This window comes from Halichoerus grypus, chromosome 11 (genome assembly GCF_964656455.1).
Source record: "Halichoerus grypus chromosome 11, mHalGry1.hap1.1, whole genome shotgun sequence".
NCBI classification, from domain to species: Eukaryota; Metazoa; Chordata; class Mammalia; order Carnivora; family Phocidae; genus Halichoerus; species Halichoerus grypus.
In genome coordinates this window covers 46,424,742-46,446,427 of record NC_135722.1, presented here as the reverse complement: position 1 = coordinate 46,446,427, position 21,686 = coordinate 46,424,742, and the positions used below count along the sequence as shown (strand labels likewise).

General features: G+C 36.0%; 1 protein-coding gene and 1 non-coding gene across 2 annotated transcripts in view; both read left to right on the top strand.

The window, feature by feature from the left end:
* The window catches only part of IPO7 (importin 7), a 58,365-nt gene extending 38,316 nt beyond the window's left edge, over positions 1 to 20,049 (top strand). Inside the window, exons 11-23 of the mRNA XM_078059128.1 lie at positions 3,120 to 3,260; positions 3,675 to 3,840; positions 4,026 to 4,186; positions 6,400 to 6,528; positions 8,697 to 8,763; positions 8,847 to 8,972; positions 9,416 to 9,513; positions 11,287 to 11,382; positions 12,041 to 12,261; positions 12,354 to 12,559; positions 13,955 to 14,161; positions 16,129 to 16,245; positions 17,100 to 20,049. Of these exons, the coding sequence (XP_077915254.1) occupies positions 3,120 to 3,260; positions 3,675 to 3,840; positions 4,026 to 4,186; positions 6,400 to 6,528; positions 8,697 to 8,763; positions 8,847 to 8,972; positions 9,416 to 9,513; positions 11,287 to 11,382; positions 12,041 to 12,261; positions 12,354 to 12,559; positions 13,955 to 14,161; positions 16,129 to 16,245; positions 17,100 to 17,197 (1,833 nt within the window). The 3' untranslated portion in view covers positions 17,198 to 20,049. The remainder of the gene's footprint in view (positions 1 to 3,119; positions 3,261 to 3,674; positions 3,841 to 4,025; positions 4,187 to 6,399; positions 6,529 to 8,696; positions 8,764 to 8,846; positions 8,973 to 9,415; positions 9,514 to 11,286; positions 11,383 to 12,040; positions 12,262 to 12,353; positions 12,560 to 13,954; positions 14,162 to 16,128; positions 16,246 to 17,099) is intronic.
* Positions 3,409 to 3,592, top strand: LOC118520762 (small nucleolar RNA SNORA23). Its single transcript, XR_004909827.1, has one exon. It is a non-coding gene; the product is annotated as a small nucleolar RNA SNORA23 (small nucleolar RNA).
* Positions 20,050 to 21,686: the final 1,637 nt, after the last annotated feature.

Sequence of the window (21,686 nt, the reverse complement as noted above, 5' to 3'; positions counted from 1 at the left end):
ATACTGTTTGCCCATACTGTTTGCTCATTAAAGTGAATAATTCAGTGGTTTTATTATAGTCACAGAGTTGTGCAACCGTCAACCCAAAAGAAACTATTAGTTACTTACATTTTCTTCCAAAATTCTCAGCCCTAGGCTACCCCAATCTCCTTTTTGTCGTAATAGATTTATCCATTTTGGACATTTCATGTAAAGGGAATGCTATATAACATGTGCTCCTTGAGGAGTGGCTTTTTTCACTTAGCACAATATTTTCAAAGTTCATCCATGTTGTGGCACTTGTCAGTACTTCATTCCTTTTTGTTGCCAAATGTTCCACTGTATTGATATACCACATTTTATTTATGCATTCCTCAGTTGGTGTACACTTGCACTGTTTCCATTTTTTGGCTATTATGAATACTGAAGCTGTGAGCATTTATGTACACATCTTTGTGTGGACATAATTTTTTTTTTTTTTTTTTTAAAGATTTTATGTATTTATTTGACAGAGAGACACAGCGAGAGAAGGAACACAAGCAGGGGAGTAGGAGAGGAGGAAGCAGGCTCCCCACCGAGCAGGGAGCCCGATGCAGGGCTCGATCCCAGGGCCCTGGGATCATGACCTGAGCTGAAGGCAGATGCTTAATGACTGAGCCACCCAGGTGCCCCTGGACATAATATTTTCACTTCCCTTGGGTCACATACCTGGGAGTCAAATTGCTGTCCTATTTTGAGAAACTGCCAGATTGTTTTCCAAAGTGGCTGTATCATTTTATATTTTTACCAGCAGTGTATGAGAGTTCCAGTTTCTATGTCCTCACCAACAATTATTACCTTTTTATTGTAGCCTCCTAGTTGGTGTCAAAACACTACATCATTGTGGTTTTGATTTACATTTCCCTGATGACTAATGATACAGAGAATCTTTTTAATGTGTATATTGGCTATTGTGTATCTTCTTTGGAGAAATGTATTTCAAATCCTTTGTCTATTTTTTTAGCTGGGTTATTTGTCCTTTCATTGTTGAATTGTTAAGAGTTCTTTGCATATTCTAGGGGCAGCTGGGTGGCTCAGTCGTTAAGCGGCTGCCTTCAGCTCAGGTCATGATCCCGGGGTCCTGGGATCGAGCCCCACATCGGGCTCCCTGCTCAGCGGGAAGCCTGCTTCTCCCTCTCCCACTCCCCCCTGCTTGTGTTCCCTCTCTCGCTATGTGTCTCTGTCAAATAAATAAATAAATAAATCTTAAAAAAAAAGTTCTTTGTATATTCTAACTATCAGACCTTTTTCATATATATGATTTGCAAGTATTTTGTGGGTTATCGTTTCACTTTCTTGATGTCCTATGAAATACAAGTTTTGATAAGATTCTGAAATTATGTCCAGTTTATATTTTCTTTTGCTGCTTGTGCTTAAGGTACTTCTTTTGCATGACTTATTTTATTTTCATGTTGCAAGATAATTGTAAAATAGTGTTTTTTCCTTTAAAAAATTTGTCTTAAAGAAATTTATAAACATGAATGAATCCATTCATAGCCTAGGAACATCATGCTTTTGTGACATAAATTTCTAATAAAGAATGACCCTGGATTAGATTTATTTTTAGGAACCTCAGCTTAATTGTACACATTGTGTCTGACTTCATAAATAAGATCTGAAATTTATTTTGCTTAAAAGTTAATAACTAAATATTTAGTCAGAATCCTCTAACTCCCCAGGAACCTTGTTACATATCACCATTAATTTGTAGGGTTATTTTGTTTATATTTTAGTTTTTTATACCTGTCCACGTATCCTTCTGTTTATAGATTAAGGACAGTGGTTATTTGTTATATGGCAGGCTGGGAATCTTTAGTGAGTTCTTTTGGCAAGTTCAGATTTTTCTGTTTTAACTTTTTATTTTTAAGTAATTTTAGACTTACAGAAAAATTGCAAAAATAGTTTCCATTCTTCATCCACCTTCTCCTAATGTTAGCATCTTAGATAGCCATACTGCAATTCTCAAAACCAGGAAATTAATATTGATAGCATACTAGTCACTAATCTTACAGACCCCTTTCACATTGTGCAAGATTTCCCATTAATATCCTTTTTTATGGTCCATGATCCAGTCCAGGATCCCACATTGCATTTAGTTCCCATGTCTGTCTTCAGTTTTTCAAGCATTTATTTTTAATGTTGATGTAATATGCAATTCCAGGAACTCTTCTTAAAAGCTTGCTACCACTTAGAAAAGACCCTACTTTAAGATTCATGGGAATATCTTTTTTTTTCCTTGACCATGGCATTTTTAAATTATTTTGTTTTATTTTTGTTTTAGATTTTATTTATTTGACAGAGAGAGACACAGCGAGAGAGGGAACACAAGCAGGGGGAGTGGGAGAGGGAGAAGCAGGTTTCCCGCTGAGCAGGGAGCCCCATGCGGGGCTCGATCCCTGGACCCTGGGATCATGACCTGAGCCGAAGGCAGACGCTTAATGACTGAGCCACCCAGGTGCCCCAACCATGGCATTTTTTTAATTAAAAAATTTTTTCTTTTTTTAAGATTTTATTTATTTATTTGAGAGAGAGCCAGAGCTCAAGAGCACAGGTGGGGGGGGAAGGGACAGAGGGAGGGAGAGAGGGAGAAGCAAACTCGCCGCTGAGCAGGGAGCCTAACACGGGCGGGGCACTATCCCCAGACCCTGAGGTCATGGACCCTGAGATCATGACCTGAACCGAAGGCAGACACTTAACCGACTAAGCCACCCAGGTGCCCCAAGAATATCTTTTTAGATAACCAGATTATTACCTTGTAAGCAGGGTCTTTTCTCAATCTGTGTTGTATTCATTTAGAACCTTTCCAGTGAGGCTTTTTTCATTATAATAGTTTTTTTTTTCATTGTAATAGTTTTATAAGGTAAGGAATAAAATTAACCACACTCCCATTACTCAGACATGATTGCTATTAAGATTTGGTGTAAATGCTTTCTAAGCAAATGAGGTAAAAAGATTAAAGAAAAGGAGTTCAGTGTTTTTTGATGGTGAAGTTTGAGAATGAGAAAATTAGATATGGATCCTGAGGTACAAAGAATCAGAATAAATACGTGTTTTGACATAAATAGTCATTTTTAACATTCGTGTATTTATTTGGCATTTGAGATGATTATATTTGGAATTCTTTCAAAAATAATTTTTGTTTATATTTACAGAAAAAGATCTACAAAGATCAGATGGAATACATGTTGCAGAATCATGTATTTCCTCTCTTCAGCAGTGAACTAGGCTATATGAGAGCGAGGGTATGTTTTAAACCTGTATTCACTGATACATTTATGTTTTGTAATGAATGACTGCTTATGTGGACTTTTATGTGGAACCTTTTTAATGCTCATCTTAATAAAAGCCTTATTTCATTTTAGACTTTTTCATGTAAATATTTAAATGGCTGTTGTAATGTGTGCATAGTTTTCATCTGTGTCTGATAGCAGTGTCTGTCTGTGTTTTGCATTCAGATCTTGCTATCCACACAAACGTCATGCAGCCAAAGAATAAGTTGGGATCATAGTACTGGTCTAGTGTTGTCTCTTTGGACATATCTACCACTGGCCAGCCTCCAAATTCCCATACACAGAACTTTTGGAATAGATATACTGTAGCTTGGGGCAGTTTAATGTAGGATATCTGTAGTAACTCACTGCATTTTTTAATAAAAGGCTTGCTGGGTCCTTCACTATTTTTGTGAAGTAAAGTTCAAAAGTGACCAGAACCTGCAAACGGCCTTAGAGCTGACACGAAGATGTCTGATTGATGATAGGGAAATGCCCGTGAAAGTGGAAGCTGCCATTGCACTTCAAGTGTTGATCAGCAATCAAGAAAAAGGTAAAGGATTTATATCTCAAAAATAGTGTAGTGTTTTTACAAATAATTGTACAAGGCATAATCCTAGAAACTTGATACATTGTCTTCCCCTTTATGGGAAAGTATCTATTTTTTATTTTTTGATGTATGTTATATCAGGTTTTAGGAGGTTTTGGCCAAATTTTTTTTCTCTCTTTTTCTTGCAGCTAAAGAATATATTACACCATTCATCAGACCTGTAATGCAGGCTCTTCTTCATATAATAAGAGAAACAGAAAATGATGATCTTACCAATGTAATTCAGAAAATGATCTGCGAGTATAGTGAAGAAGTTACTCCTATTGCAGTAGAAATGACACAGCATTTGGTATGTTATTTGAACCAATCATTTATTCATTACTTAACCTTATAACAAGTATTTTCATAGAGCTTACTGTATATCGGGTACTGTTCTAAGCCCTATATATATACACACATATATATATACATATGCGTGTATATACATATGTATACATATATGTATATATGTGTGTGTGTGTGTGTGTGTGTATATATATATTTCATATATTTAGCTCATTTAATTCTCACACAGTCCTATATGAAGAATATTCATACACTGAGAGAAAATGTGAGCTATAAAAAGGTTAAGTAACTTGCCCAAGCTAGAATGGATGGAGCTGGGATTCACACCTGAAGTATATGCCTCCACAACACACATTCTTAATTGCTATGTATGTTGATCATGACTGCTTTGTTTGTGTGGTTTTCTGGACTACTTTGGATGACCAACTTAAAGATGAAGTAGGGGAAAAAAAGATGAAGTAGAGATAATAGTTATAAATAGGTATTTTCAAAAAAAATTGAAATTTCTTTTTTTAAAGATTTTTTTTTTTTTTTTTTAAGATTTTATTTATTTGACACACAGCAAGGGAGCAAGAGGCACAGGCAGGGGAGCAGCAGCCAGAGGGAGAGAGAGAAGCAGGCTCCCCACTGAGTGGAGAGCCTGATGCGGGGCTCGATCCCAGGACCCTGAGATCATGACCTGAGCCGAAGGCAGATACTTAACTGACTGAGCCACCCAGGCGCCACAGAGATTTTATTTTTTTAAGTAATCTCTACACCCAATGTGGGACTCGAACTTACAACCCTGAGATCAAGAGTCACATGATTTGCTGACTGAGCCAGCCACGTGCCCTAAATATTAGTTTTTTTAAGAGAGAGAGTAGAGCACAAATGGGGCAGAGGGAGAGGAGAGAGAATCTTTTTTTTTTTTTTTTTTTAAGATTTATTTATTTAAGAGAGAGAACACAAGCGGGGGGTGGGGGCAGAGGGAGCGGGAGCAGCAGACCCTCCCCATCCCCCGCTGAGCAGGGAGCTGGATGCAGGGCTCCATCCCAGGACCCTGGGATCATGACCTGAGCCAAAGGCAGAGGCTTAACAGCTGAGCCACCCAGGTGCCCAGGGAGAGATTATCTTAAGCAGGCTCCATACCCAGCGTGGAGCCCCGATGCCAGGCTCCAGCTCACAACCCTGAGATCATAACCTGAGCTGAAATCAAGAGTGATATGCTTAACCAACTGAGCCATTCAGGCGCCCCTAGATAGTTTTTTTTTTTTTTTAAAGATTTTATTTATTTATTTGAGAGAGAGAATGAGAAAGAGAGAGAGAGCACATGAGAGGGGGGAGGGTCAGAAGGAGAAGCAGACTCCCTGCTGAGCAGGGAGCCCGATACGGGACTCGATCCTGAGACTCCAGGATCATGACCTGAGCCGAAGGCAGTCGCTTAACCAGCTGAGCCACCTGGGCACCCTTTTTGGTTTTTTTGGGTTTTTTTAATGAAATTTATAAACAGTAGTTATTCAGTAGTTGGCCTTTGTTTGCTGTACATAGCCCTAAACTTCTGAGAATTAATAATGTAAATTATTTAAGGGTAAGAGAAAATATGAACATGTCCACAATTACCTTTCATAATCCCTATACAGTGATTTATTTGATGCAGTTTATATTCCTCCTGAGTATTGAGGTTTCAGGAATCTAGCTCTTGGTATTTGCTTTGGATTTAAGCAAAAGCAAAGAGTTTTGTGAAAAACTGATTTTGAAATGGGGAAGGATATTTGAATAACTGTAACAGCATTCTTTAAATATGTATATTGCATTTATAATGAGCTGATTATTAGTTAGGACTCCATCCTTTACTTTTCACAAGTTTGAAAACAATTGAGTTTTGTAACAAAAAACTGTGATTAATATACCTGTGTTTGGGCATTGTCAAATGTTAGCCAGTAATATTAATAAGAATATTGATAATATTAAACACTCTGTATGCCTTTCCTCATTTAATCCTCAAAGTATCTTTATGATAAAATTCTCAAATGAAATGTCGGGAAACAGATCAAATAACTTAAGGTCACCTAGTAAGTGGCAGTACCATTTGATTATAGAGCCCAGAGACTCTTAATTATTATTAATCAGTGGTGACATTGATTGGTTTTGCTGTCCCTGTGAGAATATTTTTAAAAATTAAGTTAATGTGTTTATATTGCTATAACGGCAAGTTTAAATTTATTCTCTTGAATCTAGGCAATGACATTTAATCAGGTAATCCAGACTGGGCCAGATGAAGAAGGAAGTGATGACAAAGCAGTTACTGCTATGGGAATCCTGAATACCATCGACACACTTCTTAGTGTAGTTGAAGATCATAAAGAGGTAAAATGATTCAGTGTTAGAAGGTTTTGATCCAGGTAATGATCCAAGTTTTAGGGAATTTAAAGCCATTTTTCAGCAACTGTTCTAATGCTTTTTTGGAAGGCTCTGGCTTATCTAATTCTCTGATTATCTTCGACATTCACCTTGATTATGCCAGCTTTTAACTAGTTCCCTTTTGTAAGGAAAGATTGGTATCTTATAAATATTTTAGGTTCTTTAGTACTAGAAGGAATAGGAAGGAGGTAAGAAGGAATAGGAAGGAGGTATTTGTATTATACCCGTATCTTACCTCAAGGCTCTGGATTTTGGCTGCCTCTTAGGTTTCCTTTCTCAGATCCAGATCCAATAGTGTGGTGGTTCCTAGGAAAACCTTCCTAGTTTTCCTCTTTTTAAATGGAAGGTCAGAGGGAGAGAGAGAATCTTATGCAGGCTCCCATGCCCAGCGCAGAGCACAATGCAGGGCTTGATCTCAGAACCCTGAGATCTTTTTTTTTTTTTTAAGATTTTATTTATTTATTTGAGAGAAAGCATGAATGGAGGGAAGGGGCAGAGGGAGAAGCACACGGGGCTTGGTCTTGGGACTCCAGGATCATGACCTGAGCCAAAGGCAGACGCTTAACTGACTGAGCCACCTAGGTGCCTTTCTAGTTTTTCTTTTTAATTAAAAAAAATGTTTCTTGGGGCGCCTGGGTGGCTCAGTTGGTTAAGCGACTGCCTTCAGCTCAGGTCATGATCCTGGAGTCCCGGGATCAAGTCCCGCATCAGGCTCCCTGCTCAGCAGGGAGTCTGCTTCTCCCTCTGATCCTCCTCCCTCTCATGCTCTCTGTCTCTCATTCTTTCTCTCTCAAATAAATAAACAAAATCTTTTAAAAAAAAATACATTTAAAAAAAATGTTTCTTAATGATAGTAAACTACACATAACATAAAGTTTACCATCTTAATCATTTTCAAGTGTACAGTTCAGTGGTGTTAGGTATACATTGTTGTGCTATCATTACTATCATCTTTCTAGTTTTCTTATAGTTGTCTTTCAGAAAGAGAATTGTAATCATGAATTTTTAAAAATGAAGTAATTTAAAACATACAAAAAAGGGTAAAGAACAGAAAACTATAACCAATACCCTTTAACTACCACCTAAATTTATTGGGGTTTTAACATTTTATAGTATATCCTTTAGACTTTATATCCAGTAAGAAAACAATTTCAGATAGATGTAATTGAAGCCCTTGGAGGACCACTTCCTGATCTCATTTCCCTCCTTCTTTCCCTTAGAAGTAACCAGGGTCCTGAATTTGGTGTTTATAATTCCATGCAGATATTTATATCCATAAATCATATTTTCAGATTATCTGCAAATTGCCTTTTGCCACAGGAGATTTTTGGTAAACTATTTGTATTCTGCATTATAATTGGAAATAGGCAGACGCCATGAGGAATTCTGTAGCTGTCTGTGGTTAACAAATCAGTTGTTACTATATTTGAAGAGTTGAAAATGTTTTAAGTATATATAATTGAAATGGATGTCCTGGTTCTATATCCAGTTAGTAAACTTTATCTTGTCTCTCCTCCCCACTCTTTAAACATTCTGATGGCTTCCAGGGATTTGGGATCTGATTGAGGATCATACTGACAATTAAAGAGGAATTTGTATTTTTGGTCTTGGGGTGTGGTTCACTATATCTAATAATTATATAAATAGAGGTAACTTAAGAATTAGTGGGAGTGGTAGGAATAATGCCTTCTTTCAAATAATTTTTCTGTAAGCCATTGACAGTGACTTTTCAATTACATCTGGGCTGAGTTGATCTATATTTAAACACAAAAAGGTCTGTAATCTATCTGCAGAATGATGTGGCTCCTTTATTTTCATAATTATTTACATTTTTCCAAGATACTGTTTTTTCCTTTACTTTTTAGGTAAACTGTGCAAGTGATTTCTTGTGTGTTTCATTGTAATAGTATTTCATTAAATTATAATGGTATTTCATTAAATTTCAATTCCCCATTGACCCACAATTTTATAATGAGTCACTTCAAAACAAAGACTTAAAATGATTTAAGATATTGACTTTATATTTCAATAAGCAGTGAATTGCATTATACATTATTTATTAATTAATTCACTGGTGTACTGTAGTAACATACAACTTTTTTCTTCTCTTTTAGATAACCCAGCAGCTTGAGGGAATCTGCTTACAGGTCATTGGAACTGTTTTACAACAGCATGTCTTAGGTATATACCTCTAATTGTGCTTAGAATTTCCTGCTATTTCATATCAGCAAGCATTGTCCTAATGACTCCATACTCTCCTTTAGAATTCTATGAGGAGATCTTCTCTTTAGCACATAGTTTGACGTGTCAACAAGTGTCTCCGCAAATGTGGCAGTTGCTACCTCTAGTATTTGAGGTTTTTCAGCAAGATGGCTTTGATTACTTTACAGGTAAGTCAAGATTTCCCCCCATTTTGATTTATTTTTAGTATACAGTTGAACATAATATTCTAAATGCTTCTTTATTTAGATGTTTTCACTTGTAGTTGATGCTCAAGGACGATACCATTGATTTCCATTATATATTTTGATTTAGTTACCCTTTTAGATTTGTTTCCTTTAACACATATTCTCACCCTCCTGCTCCTGTCAGTCTTTTTTGTACAATATATAATAATACCCTTTGCATTACACACACACACACACACACACTCTCTCTCTCTCTCTCTCTCTCTCTCTCTCTCTCTTACAGACCAATCTCACATTTGCTTTCATTTTCTAAGGAGATTTTTCAGAAACAGCGTTTATATTAGTAAAGATATTTAACTTTTACTACTTTTTTATGTTTTAGTTTAATTCATTTTTTAATGTTTTTATGTTTTTTATTAATACAGATATGATGCCTCTGCTCCATAATTACGTAACAGTTGACACAGATACACTTCTGTCTGATACCAAGTATCTTGAAATGATATATAGTATGTGTAAGAAGGTAGGTCATTTTTAGTTAATATAAGGATATATGTCATGAGGCTGGTGCTGTGATAAGTATGAAATTGTGAAGAGTGAAGATACATGACACATTATAGTGAACATATTCTATGGCTCTGACAGAATAGGGCTTTAAAAGCTATAAACTAAAAGACTGATTCCTATATGCCACAGTAATGCCTTTGACAAATATTTGTCTTCTGTCTGCCCTGACATTTTTTTTTTTTTTTTTAAAGATTTCATTTATTTACTTCAGAGAGAGAGAGAGGGTGGGCATGAGAGGGGAGAGGGGCAGAGGGAGAAGCATACTCCCAGCTGAGCAGGGAGCCCGACATGGAATTTGATCCCAGGACCCTGAGATCATGACCTGAGCAGAAGGCAGACGCTTAACCGACTGAGTCACCCAGGTGCCCCTGTCTGCCCTGACATTTTATTATAGTTATAAATGTTTTTGATGTTTAGAGTGCCTGGAGCTTACCTTAGCCTACTAGTTCTTTGCTAGCCTTTGAATCAAAACAAGGAAAGAATCAAGAACTTACTTGAGAGATATTTGAAAGGCTCAAAAATAAAGATGTTTTATAAAGAAAATTTTTGTAGGTTACAGGTTTATGAAGGCTTTACAGAAATTATTTAGTAAATAGCAAGATTGTAAAAACCAAGGGTTTACTTAAAATGAAAGTCAAAAGTACTGTGCCATTTCTTGGAAAATCACAAGTAAATGTATGCTGAATTTTTTTTTTTTTAATGATTTTCTTACACAAGAGATAGGGGATACAGTTGTTGAATTGGGGTCCTTCAATATCAAAGTCAATATAATTGGGTAATATTTGCATTTCTAACAGTGCTGAGAGACAGCTAGCTGTTTAACACCAGGCATTTTAGAGGGTGCCTGGGTGGCTCAGTTGGTTAAGTGGCTGCCTTCAGCTCAGGTCATGATCCCAGGGTGCTGGGATCGAGCCCCACGTTGGGCTCCCTGCTTTTCCTTCTCCTCCCCACTCATGTTCTCTTTCTTTCTCATGCGCACGCTTACTTGTGCTCTATCTCAAATAAAATCTTTAAAAAAAAACATGGAATTTTTAGAAAGGCTTGTCTTCATTAATATCTTTTCTTTCTGAACACTTAGTCACAAAATAATCATCTGGTATACTATTCATTATTTATTGTCAATTATATAGTTTATGTTAATACTCTGGGAACGGTGATACCTGTCTATAAGATCTACTTTCTTTTCCAGAAGTTACCTATAACACTTAAGAGTTCTCTAAGTAGCAGGGCGAGTCCATGTTTTTTATTTCTTGTTTGGGAATAGCATTTGCCATCAACAAGCTGCCTCTTCTTCCAGTGACACTATTTTTTATTTTATGAGACTTGTGTAGAGAAAGGGCTTTCCTAGCAATGTCAGCTTATTATTATTATTTATTTTTTCTTGTACTTCCTTACATAAGAGCCTTCCCTAAGAAAGGTAGGGTGCTTTAGCTATGATGGTCGTATGAGAAGATAGTGATTTTCAACATGCTGTAGTTCAGAATGGCACTGCAGGGGAGGTGATTTGCTTATACTGTAGACCAAGATGTGCGATTGAGGAGATACAGCTAACCAGCGACTCCAGATCCTCATAGTTGCTTTATAGTCTGTACAATGAATATTGTAATCATTTATATTAATTAACTATAATATTTTAAAAACTCCAAAGACTATAGACGGAGGACAGATATTCTCTGATTTAAAGGTTTCATGATGCCTCATTGCAGTTTTATATTTCCGTGTTGATCAGGTTCTTACAGGAGTTGCAGGAGAAGATGCAGAGTGTCATGCAGCAAAATTGTTAGAGGTCATCATTCTACAATGCAAAGGGCGTGGCATTGACCAGGTCAGTGAGGCTAACTCTTAATAATTCCCGTTTGAGGCTTCATAGAGAGAATCTTTCCCTCCACCTTTTTTTCTTTGGGGACAGCTGTGTATTTTGTATATTTTTGTTTATTATGATACTAGATAACATTTTTAAATTATTGGTTTAAAATTTAACCAATATATAATGATCATTTGTTTAATGTGTATGAAAATATGACTGGCAAGTTTTATGGCTGTTATCATGCAAGGTAAGATTTTTTTATAGTAGGCTGTGAGAGTATTGTTTGTCACATAATCACTTTGCAGTAAGGTAGATTTAGTTGTTAAATTTCCGTGGTCAGTTTCCAGCTTTATTGATGTAATTGAAATACAACATTATAAGCTTAAGGTGTATAATATGAATTGATACAGATGTATATATTGTGAAGTGATTACTACAATAAGGTTAGTCAATAAGAATATTGTGAATCCAGCTGGCTATTGTGAGGCTCTAATAGCCCCGTGAAGACTTGTCTTCTCTAAAGTTAGATTTCTCAGTGAATGCCTCAACAGTAAAAACTATTAGGTCATCTGATGGAGAGAAAAAGAGGTTAGTTGAGGCAACAAGTTAATATGGGTAGGATGGTTAGACTGCTGTTACTTAAGGTTTTGGAATACTTTGCTGTCTTTCTTTCTAGTGCATTCCCTTATTTGTGGAAGCCGCTTTAGAGAGACTGACAAGAGAGGTGAAGACAAGTGAACTTCGGACAATGTGCCTGCAAGTTGCCATTGCAGCTTTGTATTATAACCCACACCTACTTCTCAACACCTTAGAAAATCTTCGCTTCCCTAATAATGTTGAACCAGTTACAAATCATTTTATTACACAGTGGCTTAATGATGTTGATTGTTTCTTGGGGTAAGTGACATATATTGGATCTTTGTTTATTTAACTTTGTGAGAAACTCTGCTTATTAAAAACAAGAAGAAAATCTTTATTTTATTTTTTAGGCTTCATGACAGAAAGATGTGTGTTCTGGGCCTTTGTGCTCTTATTGATATGGAACAAATACCACAAGTTTTAAATCAGGTTTCTGGACAGATTTTGCCAGCTTTTATCCTTTTATTTAATGGATTAAAAAGAGCATATGCCTGCCATGCAGAACACGAGAATGACAGTGATGATGATGATGAAGCTGAAGATGATGATGAAACAGGTAAGGGATTTTGTGGTGGAGAAAGCCAAGCTTACCTAGTTAGAAGTCGGTGGACTTTTTTTTTTTTTAAAGATTTTATTTATTTATTTGACAGACAGTGAGAAAGGGAACACAAGCAGGGGGAGTGGGAGAGGGAGAAGCAGGCTTCCCGCGGAGCAGGGAGCCCGATGCGGGGCTCGATCCCAGGACCCTGGGATCATGACCTGAGCCGAAGGCAGACGCTTAACTGACTGAGCCACCCAGGTGCCCCAGTGGACTTGTGTTTTTTTTGTTTTTTAAAAGTTTTTTGTTTTTAAAGATTTTATTTATTTATTTGATAGGAGACAGAGAGGGAACACAAGCAGGGGGAGTGGGAGAGGGAGAAGCAGGCTTCCCGTGGAGCAGGGAGCCCGATGCGGGGCTCGATCCCAGGACCGTGGGATCATGACCTGTGCCGAAGGCAGATGCTTAATGACTGAGCCACCCAGGTGCCCCTGGACTTGTTTTTTTAACCCTTCTGAAGAAATGTGGAACCATACCCAAATGCTTTTGTGTTAATTCATTCATAGAAAGACTGCCTTACTTCCTGCTAGAGTGTAAGGTATGCGAAGGCAGGAACTTTGGCTAGATCTCCCGACATGTAAAGCAGTTCTAGGCATTTATGGTTTTTGCTGTTGGCAAACATCTATCATCTGTTAGTGCTAAAACCTAAGTATACCTGCACTATAAAATTAATTTGATCAGCTATTGGCTAATACATTTCACCTGTAGGACACTATAGACTACAAGAGTATAAATTGATAGAATGTTGGTTAAGAGAAATTATTGTAATGGTTTCAGAATAAGATAGGTATTGCCATTTTTTTATGATTCACCAACTTAGCCTTAAAAAAAAAACTCACAGAAAATGATATAAACTATATTATTTTACTGTTGGTGTTTGGTTTGGTATATCCCATAAGGCCCAGAGCGCAAGTGCTGAATCTCATATTATGTTCAAACCTTTGGTATTAGGAATTGTGGTTGGGTTTCTTGGATTTCTATGAGAATTTTTTATTCTATTTATTGCTTAATATTGTATTTTATTTATTTAAATATTTATTAGAAAGAGAGCAGGAGTGGGAGGGGCAGAGGAAGGGGCAGAAAGAATCTCAAGCAGACTCTGCGCTGAGCACAGAGCCCAGCTTAGATCTTGATCTCATGATCCCGAGATCACGACCTGAGCCGAAACCAAGAGTCAGACGCTTAGCTAACTGCACCAACCAGGTGCCCCGCTGAATATTGTATTTAAACACCAGTTCCTGGAACTTGAATTTATTCAGTTGTGATTTGTAATTTACTGACTGTGATCACTGTCAGTTTGTTGAGTAAGAGAATACTTCGGTGTTAACAAATGCACCTATTTATGGCTTGCAGAGGAACTGGGGAGTGATGAAGATGATATTGATGAAGATGGGCAAGAATATTTGGAGATTTTGGCTAAGCAAGCAGGTGAGGATGGAGATGATGAAGATTGGGAAGAGGATGATGCTGAGGAGACTGCTCTGGAAGGCTATTCCACAATCATTGATGATGAAGATAACCCTGTTGATGAGTATCAGATATTTAAAGCTATATTTCAAAGTAAGTCAACTTGTTATATGTAATTCATATAGCTCTATATGATCCATTTCCCTGAACCTTTCTGTTCTTATTTGTGTCTATCACTTAAAGAAGGCTTTTTAGGGATATCAAACCCAAACTCGACTATGATTGAAGGATTGGTAGCTAAAGTATCCAAAGTTACTACTGTTGCCATAGAGTCATAGAGTATTTCCTCATTTTATTATTTTATTTAGATTGTCATATTGAAATATGCACATTATAGGAAAATAGTATAGTTCAAAATTTATACAATGACAATTCCTCTTTCCCACTTCTGATTTCTAACCTTTCAGCATTCTCCAGAAGTATCCACTCTTAAATCTGTTTGTTGCATGTTTATGTATTTGTGTATCTTTTTTTTCCCTCCGGCTAAAACCACAGTTAACTTCTGAGAATTTGACCATTTTGAACATTAATGGTCTTGGAATCCCTTTTGTTTTTTTCCTGTAATACATTGTATGTGGCTTTACCATCCTTTACTTGGACTTCAACAAAATAGAACATCTCTGTTCTATCCAACTTAAGAAATTAAAATTGGCACTATATTTGAAACACCCTTTTCTCCAGAGTTACAACTGTGCTATCATTTCTATGTATTATGAGAACTTTGTTGTAGAATAAATTCTCTGATAACCAAGGCATTAGTCTTCCAAACCCATGACAAAGCAATTATGATGCAAGGTTACAGAAACACAAAGGAGTGGTTTCTGAGCTACATGGCAGGCAGCAAGAATTGATGGAGGTGCCAAGAATTACTGACTTGTTTTTGTCTGTGACTTTGTATTTTATAGACTTAAATACATGTTAATCCCAAAGGATGGTTTATAGTAGAGGGCCTGTGCATAGTAAATGCAATAAAATAGAAATAGAAAAGCATGTGATGGGTTGTCAGATACCCCCCCAAATACCTCAAAATTACTGTGTTAAAAACTTCTTTTGTGGAAAGTCTTTATAGAGAACTTTTTTCTCTAACTCAGCACACACCTACCCCTTTGTATAGGTACTTAATTGAAATAGGGAAATACGTGGTCAGACTCGATACCCTTATACGTCAATTTATCTAGTGCATGTTTTTATGAAACACTGAGATTTTATTTTTTTATTTTATTTTTTAAGATTTTATTTATTTATTTGACAGAGAGAGACACAGCGAGAGAGGGAAGACAAGCAGGGGGAGTGGGAGAGGGAGAAGCAGGCTTCCCGCCGAGCAGGGAGCCTGATGTGGGGCTCTATCCCAGGACCCTGGGATCATGACCTGAGCCGAAGGCAAACACTTAATGACTGAGCCACCTAGGCGCCCCAACACTGAGATTTTAATACCTGGTCTTGTCACATGCTGGGAAAATTTGCTATCCACTTATTACAGATGGGGTTTGACCATTATTTTAGGCTATAATATAAAACGTGAGCATTATAAGTACTGCAGAGCTACCACTGGAAAAAGACAGATGTTTTTAAGAAAGGTTTTTGACGGGGCAGTACAGAACAAAATAAGGCATTTATTTTGTACCATTCACTTCTTTCTTGATCTACTTAATGTTTCTGATTTTTGTTTTTTAATTTCGGGATTTGAGAATTCTAACCAAAGTAGCCTTGATCAATTGCTTTTAACTGTGAATCTTTTATACAGGTTGGGTTACTTTTTAAGGTTTCCCTACTTTGTTACTTAATTATGTAAGTACTGGTTTCAGCTCTGATTTCTTGAAAGCTAGAGATATGAAGTATGAGAATGATTAGATTTTTTCAGCATAAAGCCAAACCAGAATTTTTTTCTCCCTATATCTTTTGTTTTCACAAATAACTTAAAGTAACTTAAATTATTTTTGGGAAAATATAAAGTAGATTAGAATTTCAGTACTGGAGGTGAAGTAGAAGGAACATATTAGAAAGGAACTATCAGGCCTCTCATATTATTGCCCTTTTCCCCCTTGTTTTCTTTTTGATAGCTATACAAAATCGTAATCCTGTGTGGTATCAGGCTTTGACTCATGGTCTTAATGAAGAACAAAGAAAACAGTTACAGGATATAGCAACTCTGGCTGATCAAAGAAGAGCAGCCCATGGTATGTCAATTGACCACAACCCCTCTTTAATGCAATTGATGACTTGATACAGCTTTAACATTTTATATTAAATGATTTAAAATTATATAAAAGGTACAATTGTTGCAGGTGACAGAAATTATGAAGGAATAAAGGAATGAAATGAAGAAATGAGTTCTGTTTTTGGCCATAGCTGACTGATTTTAAGTGTAGTCAAAGACTGCTTTCAGTGTGCAATAGCTTTGATAAAGTTGCTCAAGCTCATGGTGATGGCTTGTTAGTGGAAAATTCTATTAAAAGTATAAAAAAATTTTTAGGTTAGAAAAACTATGCTTTTTCTTAGAAATATTAAAGGAAATCCCAGACATCATCACATCTTACCATCTTTAAACATTTCAGTATGCATTTCAGGAAAGGACATTTTAGATAATACATAGCCTAACAATTTTCTATAGGTCTTAATACTATTAGTCAGATTAGTTTAATATTCAAAAAAGTATCCTCCTTACAAAGAAGGCACAACTTTCTATTATATTTGGATTTCCCTGCACTAGATTCATTAGCTGTTACTCCCTTTGTTGAAGACTTGAGTTCTGATTCAGTATTTGACTCAGAAAGGTGTATTTAAAGATTTTTTTTGTAACATCAGAAAGTGAAAGTTGGCTAAGAAGTCTACAGCATACAACATGAGGGTTTATCGTCTCTCTATAATGTATCCCTTCCCCTCTCTTACTCCTGTACAAGAGAAGGAGGGAGAGGACAACTTTGGAACTAGTGGGTTTAAGCTTTTGTTAATGTCTGTCAATTCCTTCTCTTCTCCAAAGTAGTAAAATGATCAAATACTCTATTAAACTTTCACTTACTTGTTTTTTTAGAATCCAAAATGATTGAGAAGCATGGAGGATACAAATTCAGTGCTCCAGTTGTGCCAAGTTCTTTCAATTTTGGAGGCCCGGCACCAGGGATGAATTGAGTTATCACTTTCTTTCCTGCTGTGTGATTGTAGTGAAGAGCTTGTGTTCCTCCTAGTAGTGGTTCCAGAACTGGTTCATGTTATCTACTCTAAACTAATTGATCAATAGATGGACAAAAAAACCCAGGAGGTTGGACCTGATCATGCAACTTGGCACTGAAAAAGAAACCAGAGGGATTTCGGGGGGGAGGGTGGTAATTTGGGGGTGGTATTTTCTTTATTTTTTGAAGAAAGTAAGATTCTGACTGAAAGTTCAAGTGACACTGTGGAAATCTGAAATGAGGGGATGTCATGAAGGCAGCTTTTCTTTTTCTGAGGAAAAAATAGGCATGGGCTACAGGACTATTTAAAATGTCTCATTTACAGTATAAGCTCAAAGGTAGATGTAATTTTTACACCTATGAGTATTTGTCCGATTTCTGTCTCTTCCTCACCATTGGGTATCTATTCTTTATATGTAAATAAGATAAGGTAATCGATAGCCTTATTCAGTCTTCATCATTTTCATTCATCAAAGATTGTTCCTATGTAGATTATTGGACATTTATTGTAGCACTACATAACTGATTAAAAAAAAAATCTGTAAATGAATTAGCACTTTCATATTGAAACAAGCCTGCTAGCCTATGTATAAAATAGCAAAATGTTTGCTGTTTATAAAAAGAAGGGATGTAATGGGGTGGGGGGGCAGGGTAATTTCAGGTTATTAATTTAAAAATGAACTAGCAATTTTGTACCTGGTGACTTTGTGGTGCACTCACCTCTGATAGTGACTTGAATTCGGTATGTTAAAAGGGGTTAGTGATATTTCATTGCTGCTAAAAAATGGCAACTCCCTCTGTGTCCTGTTTTTTCTTAAAGCTCTCAGTGTACAAGTGGAGACTTGGATACAAGACCTTACTGTATCAAATAAGAAAGGTGATATTTGAAGCATGTAAATTGGATATAAAGTTCTACTCTTAAAGAGTTGATCAAAGAGTATGGCTAAACATCTATATATGCAATCTATTAAAAGAACTTAATTCGGCTATTATGTCTTGATTTGATTGCAGTTTTTTCCTAATTATAAAACTTTTCCCTCATTGGCCTGTTTTTATCCTGTACCTAGAAAGAGTGCAAAATGCACACTTTTAAAATTTAACACCTGCCCATATTCCCCTCCCCCCATATCCCCTACCCCTCTTGTTGGTGGTATCTGATCTTAAATAGCTAGGCTGAAGGCACACGGTTCCCTCCAAAACCACTATTGATACCACTGCAAAAACAAGCCAGCAACAAAGACAATGTGGAGAGGTTGCCTTGCTTCTCTCCTAACTGCATGTTGAAAAATAAGCCTTTATTGATCTTAAACATCTGTCAGATGAGTCATACATTGGGTTATTTTTTTATATACATGTATACACACAATATTTCAAATTGAAAGCAACATCTCAATGGATTCAAAACTATTAAATGCTGTTGTCTATAACAGACTAGGAAATTTATAACTGTAAAAATGAAACAAATGCACATATTGATATTTAAAATGCATAATGAAGAAAACCCATTGGTGTTGTGTTTTTCTTGTATGCCAATAATTAAGCCACTACTGTTGGCACTGTTTGGTTTTCTATTTTAACACTGAAGGAGTGAAAGTATTTCCTATATTTATGAATTTACTATGAAAATCTTGGCAAAAAAAAAAAAAGTTGTCTGTCTAAAATGTGTGGGTGAAAACTGTTAATCAAGTGTGTTTCTACTTTTTTTCCCCCAAGTTGGACACCATCTGTATACCCTAGGTTGCTTAAGGGGATTTCACTATTATATAAAATCAATACAATTAAAATGGAGTAGTTGTATATATGCAACATTGTGTACAGAGGGGATATATTGAATAGTATTAAACATTTTCGTCTTCCTTTACCTTTTATCCCTTAATATCTAGTCTACTTTTTTAAATTTCAGACTTCAATGCTCTTTGAATTGATAATTCCAATTTTCACATTGTTATTGGAAAACCATATCTAATAAAGGTTTTAGTTATTCCCATGCACAGTATGAAAATTCTCATTTGCTTAGCTTTTATTCTAAGAAAATGTATTGGTATGTCTTTGAGAATAAGTTTTATTGTCTCCTCTGTCATACAATCCAAACTAATCTCCATTTATAGATTTTAATTGAAATTAAAGACCTTAAAATTAGTTTTCAAGTGTTAGTTTTTAAAATATATATATATATATATATCAGTGATTTACAGTATTCCCTTAAATTTAACATCAAATTATAGTTTCATACAGATTGTGCACCTTGATATTTGTCAGTGCTTCTGGATAAGGTGGTAGGACTTTGGATAAAAGTATTTACAGACTTGTAATTGGTTGCATGTAGATATTATTTAATATACAGCCTTTCCCACAGTTTCACTAACCTGTAACTTATTTAATTTATAGAAGTTAATTTTGATTTTGTTTGGGTTTCAGTTTTTGTTTTTGTCAAACAAAGTGTAAAATCTTAAGTTTTTGTTAAACTTAAGCCATCTTTTTTTTTTTTCAAAACATACTCATTTATCACCATTAAAGAAAGTTAATCTGTTTCTCTCCAGGTAATAAAATGGTGATTGTTAAGCTAACACACCTTATCAAGATAGTGACTGCTCCTCTCCTCTGGAAGAGACCAGAGTGTAGAGCAGGGGTGGCCAAACCACAGCCCTACGTGTAGGCCCTGAAGCAAGAATGAAGAAAAAGTCATTAAGAACTGTATTAATATGACTAAACCATGTCTTTGGGAAGATCTAACACAATGCCTTAAGCATAGTAGTGTTTGTAAAATGAATGGCCTAAAATTACATTAAAACATCCATCACAAAAATGTCATTTCTGTTTTATATAATTTAAAATTTGGTGAAGATTGTGACTTTTTTTTTTAAGCATTCCTGAATTCTATGTTTTACCCTTGATGAGGTTGGCCACTCTTGCAGTAGCACTTTGGTGAATGTGGTTCTTACAAGGGGAAACTAGGTGTCCAGCTAGAAATCCAGGATTTTACTAATATGTAAGGAGAAACTGTCTTTTAAGTAACTTTTTTGGAAGTAACACACACACACCTCCCTTCCAGGTTTTTTAAAGCATAGGTGACCACTCCTTTATATGTCTACATTCTGCTTTCATGTATAGATTGAAATTTGTCAATACTCATATTGTTATACTCAATATTTGGATCCTGTATTTAAATGCTTCCTATCTGAGTCTTAAGATTTCTTTTGAAATCCTTTAATAAACTCAAACTAGAAATACAAGGGAACTCCTCAAACTGAAAAAAAGCATCACCAAAAACCTAAAGCTAATTAATGGCCATGATGATGAGAAACTAAAAACTTAACCCCTGCAATCAAGAACCAGACAAGCAAGTTCCCTGTTGCCACTTCTATTCAGCATTGTACATATAAGGCTCTAGCCAGGGCAATTAGGCAAGAAGAAATAAAAGGCTTCCTTCTAGATTAGAAAGGAAGAAGTGAAACTATTTGCAGATGATGTGATCTTGTAGAAAGCTTATAGGAATCCCCACACAAAAAAGCTGCTGACTTCATCATGATTGCAAGACACAAGGTTAATACTCAGTTGTATTCTATACAACAGCAGTGAAATTAAGGAAATTCCATTTATAACCCATCAAAAAGTTTAGCAAAACTGAAAACCTGTGAAAATTATAAACACTATTGAGAGAAGACCTAAATAGATGGAAAGACATCCCATATTCATGAATTGGAAGACAGTATCATGAAGATGCAATCCTCCCCAAATTGATCTATGGTTCTGTGCAATCCGTATAAAAACAGCTACTTTTTTTTTTTTTTTTGCAGGAAATGACAAACATAATTTGTATGGATATGCAAGGGACTCAAACTAGTCAAAACAATCTTGAAAGCTGACATGATTTTGTAGTCATGACAGGGGTCTTGGTGTAAGGATAGACATCTTATGCTGACGGAATAAAATTGAGAGTCCAGAAATAAACCCTTAAGTTTATTTTTGACGAGGGTGCCAAGACCATTCAGTATAAGAAAGAATAATCTTTTCAACAAGTGGTTCTGAGACAGATATCTGAGGTATCTACCTTCACACCATACACACAAATTAACTCAAAGTGGTTCAAAGATTTAAACATTTAAACTCCAAAACTCTTAAAAAATATTGGCATAAATCTTTGTGACTGAATTAGGCAACAGTTTCTTGGATCTAACACCAAAACACAAGCAACAAAAGGTTAAACGGGTAACTTGAACTTCATCAAAATTTTAAACTGCTTCAGAGGACCAGAAAGTGAAAGTTAAAAAACCCAGAGAATGTGAGAAAATATTTGCAAATCCTGAATATATAGAGGACTCTTAACACTCAACAACAAAGAAACCCCAATTTAAAAAGGAATCAAGGGGTACCTGGCGGGCTCAGTCAGTAGAGCATGTGATGATCTTTGGGTTCTGGCCCCATGTGGGGCGTAGAGCCTACTGAAA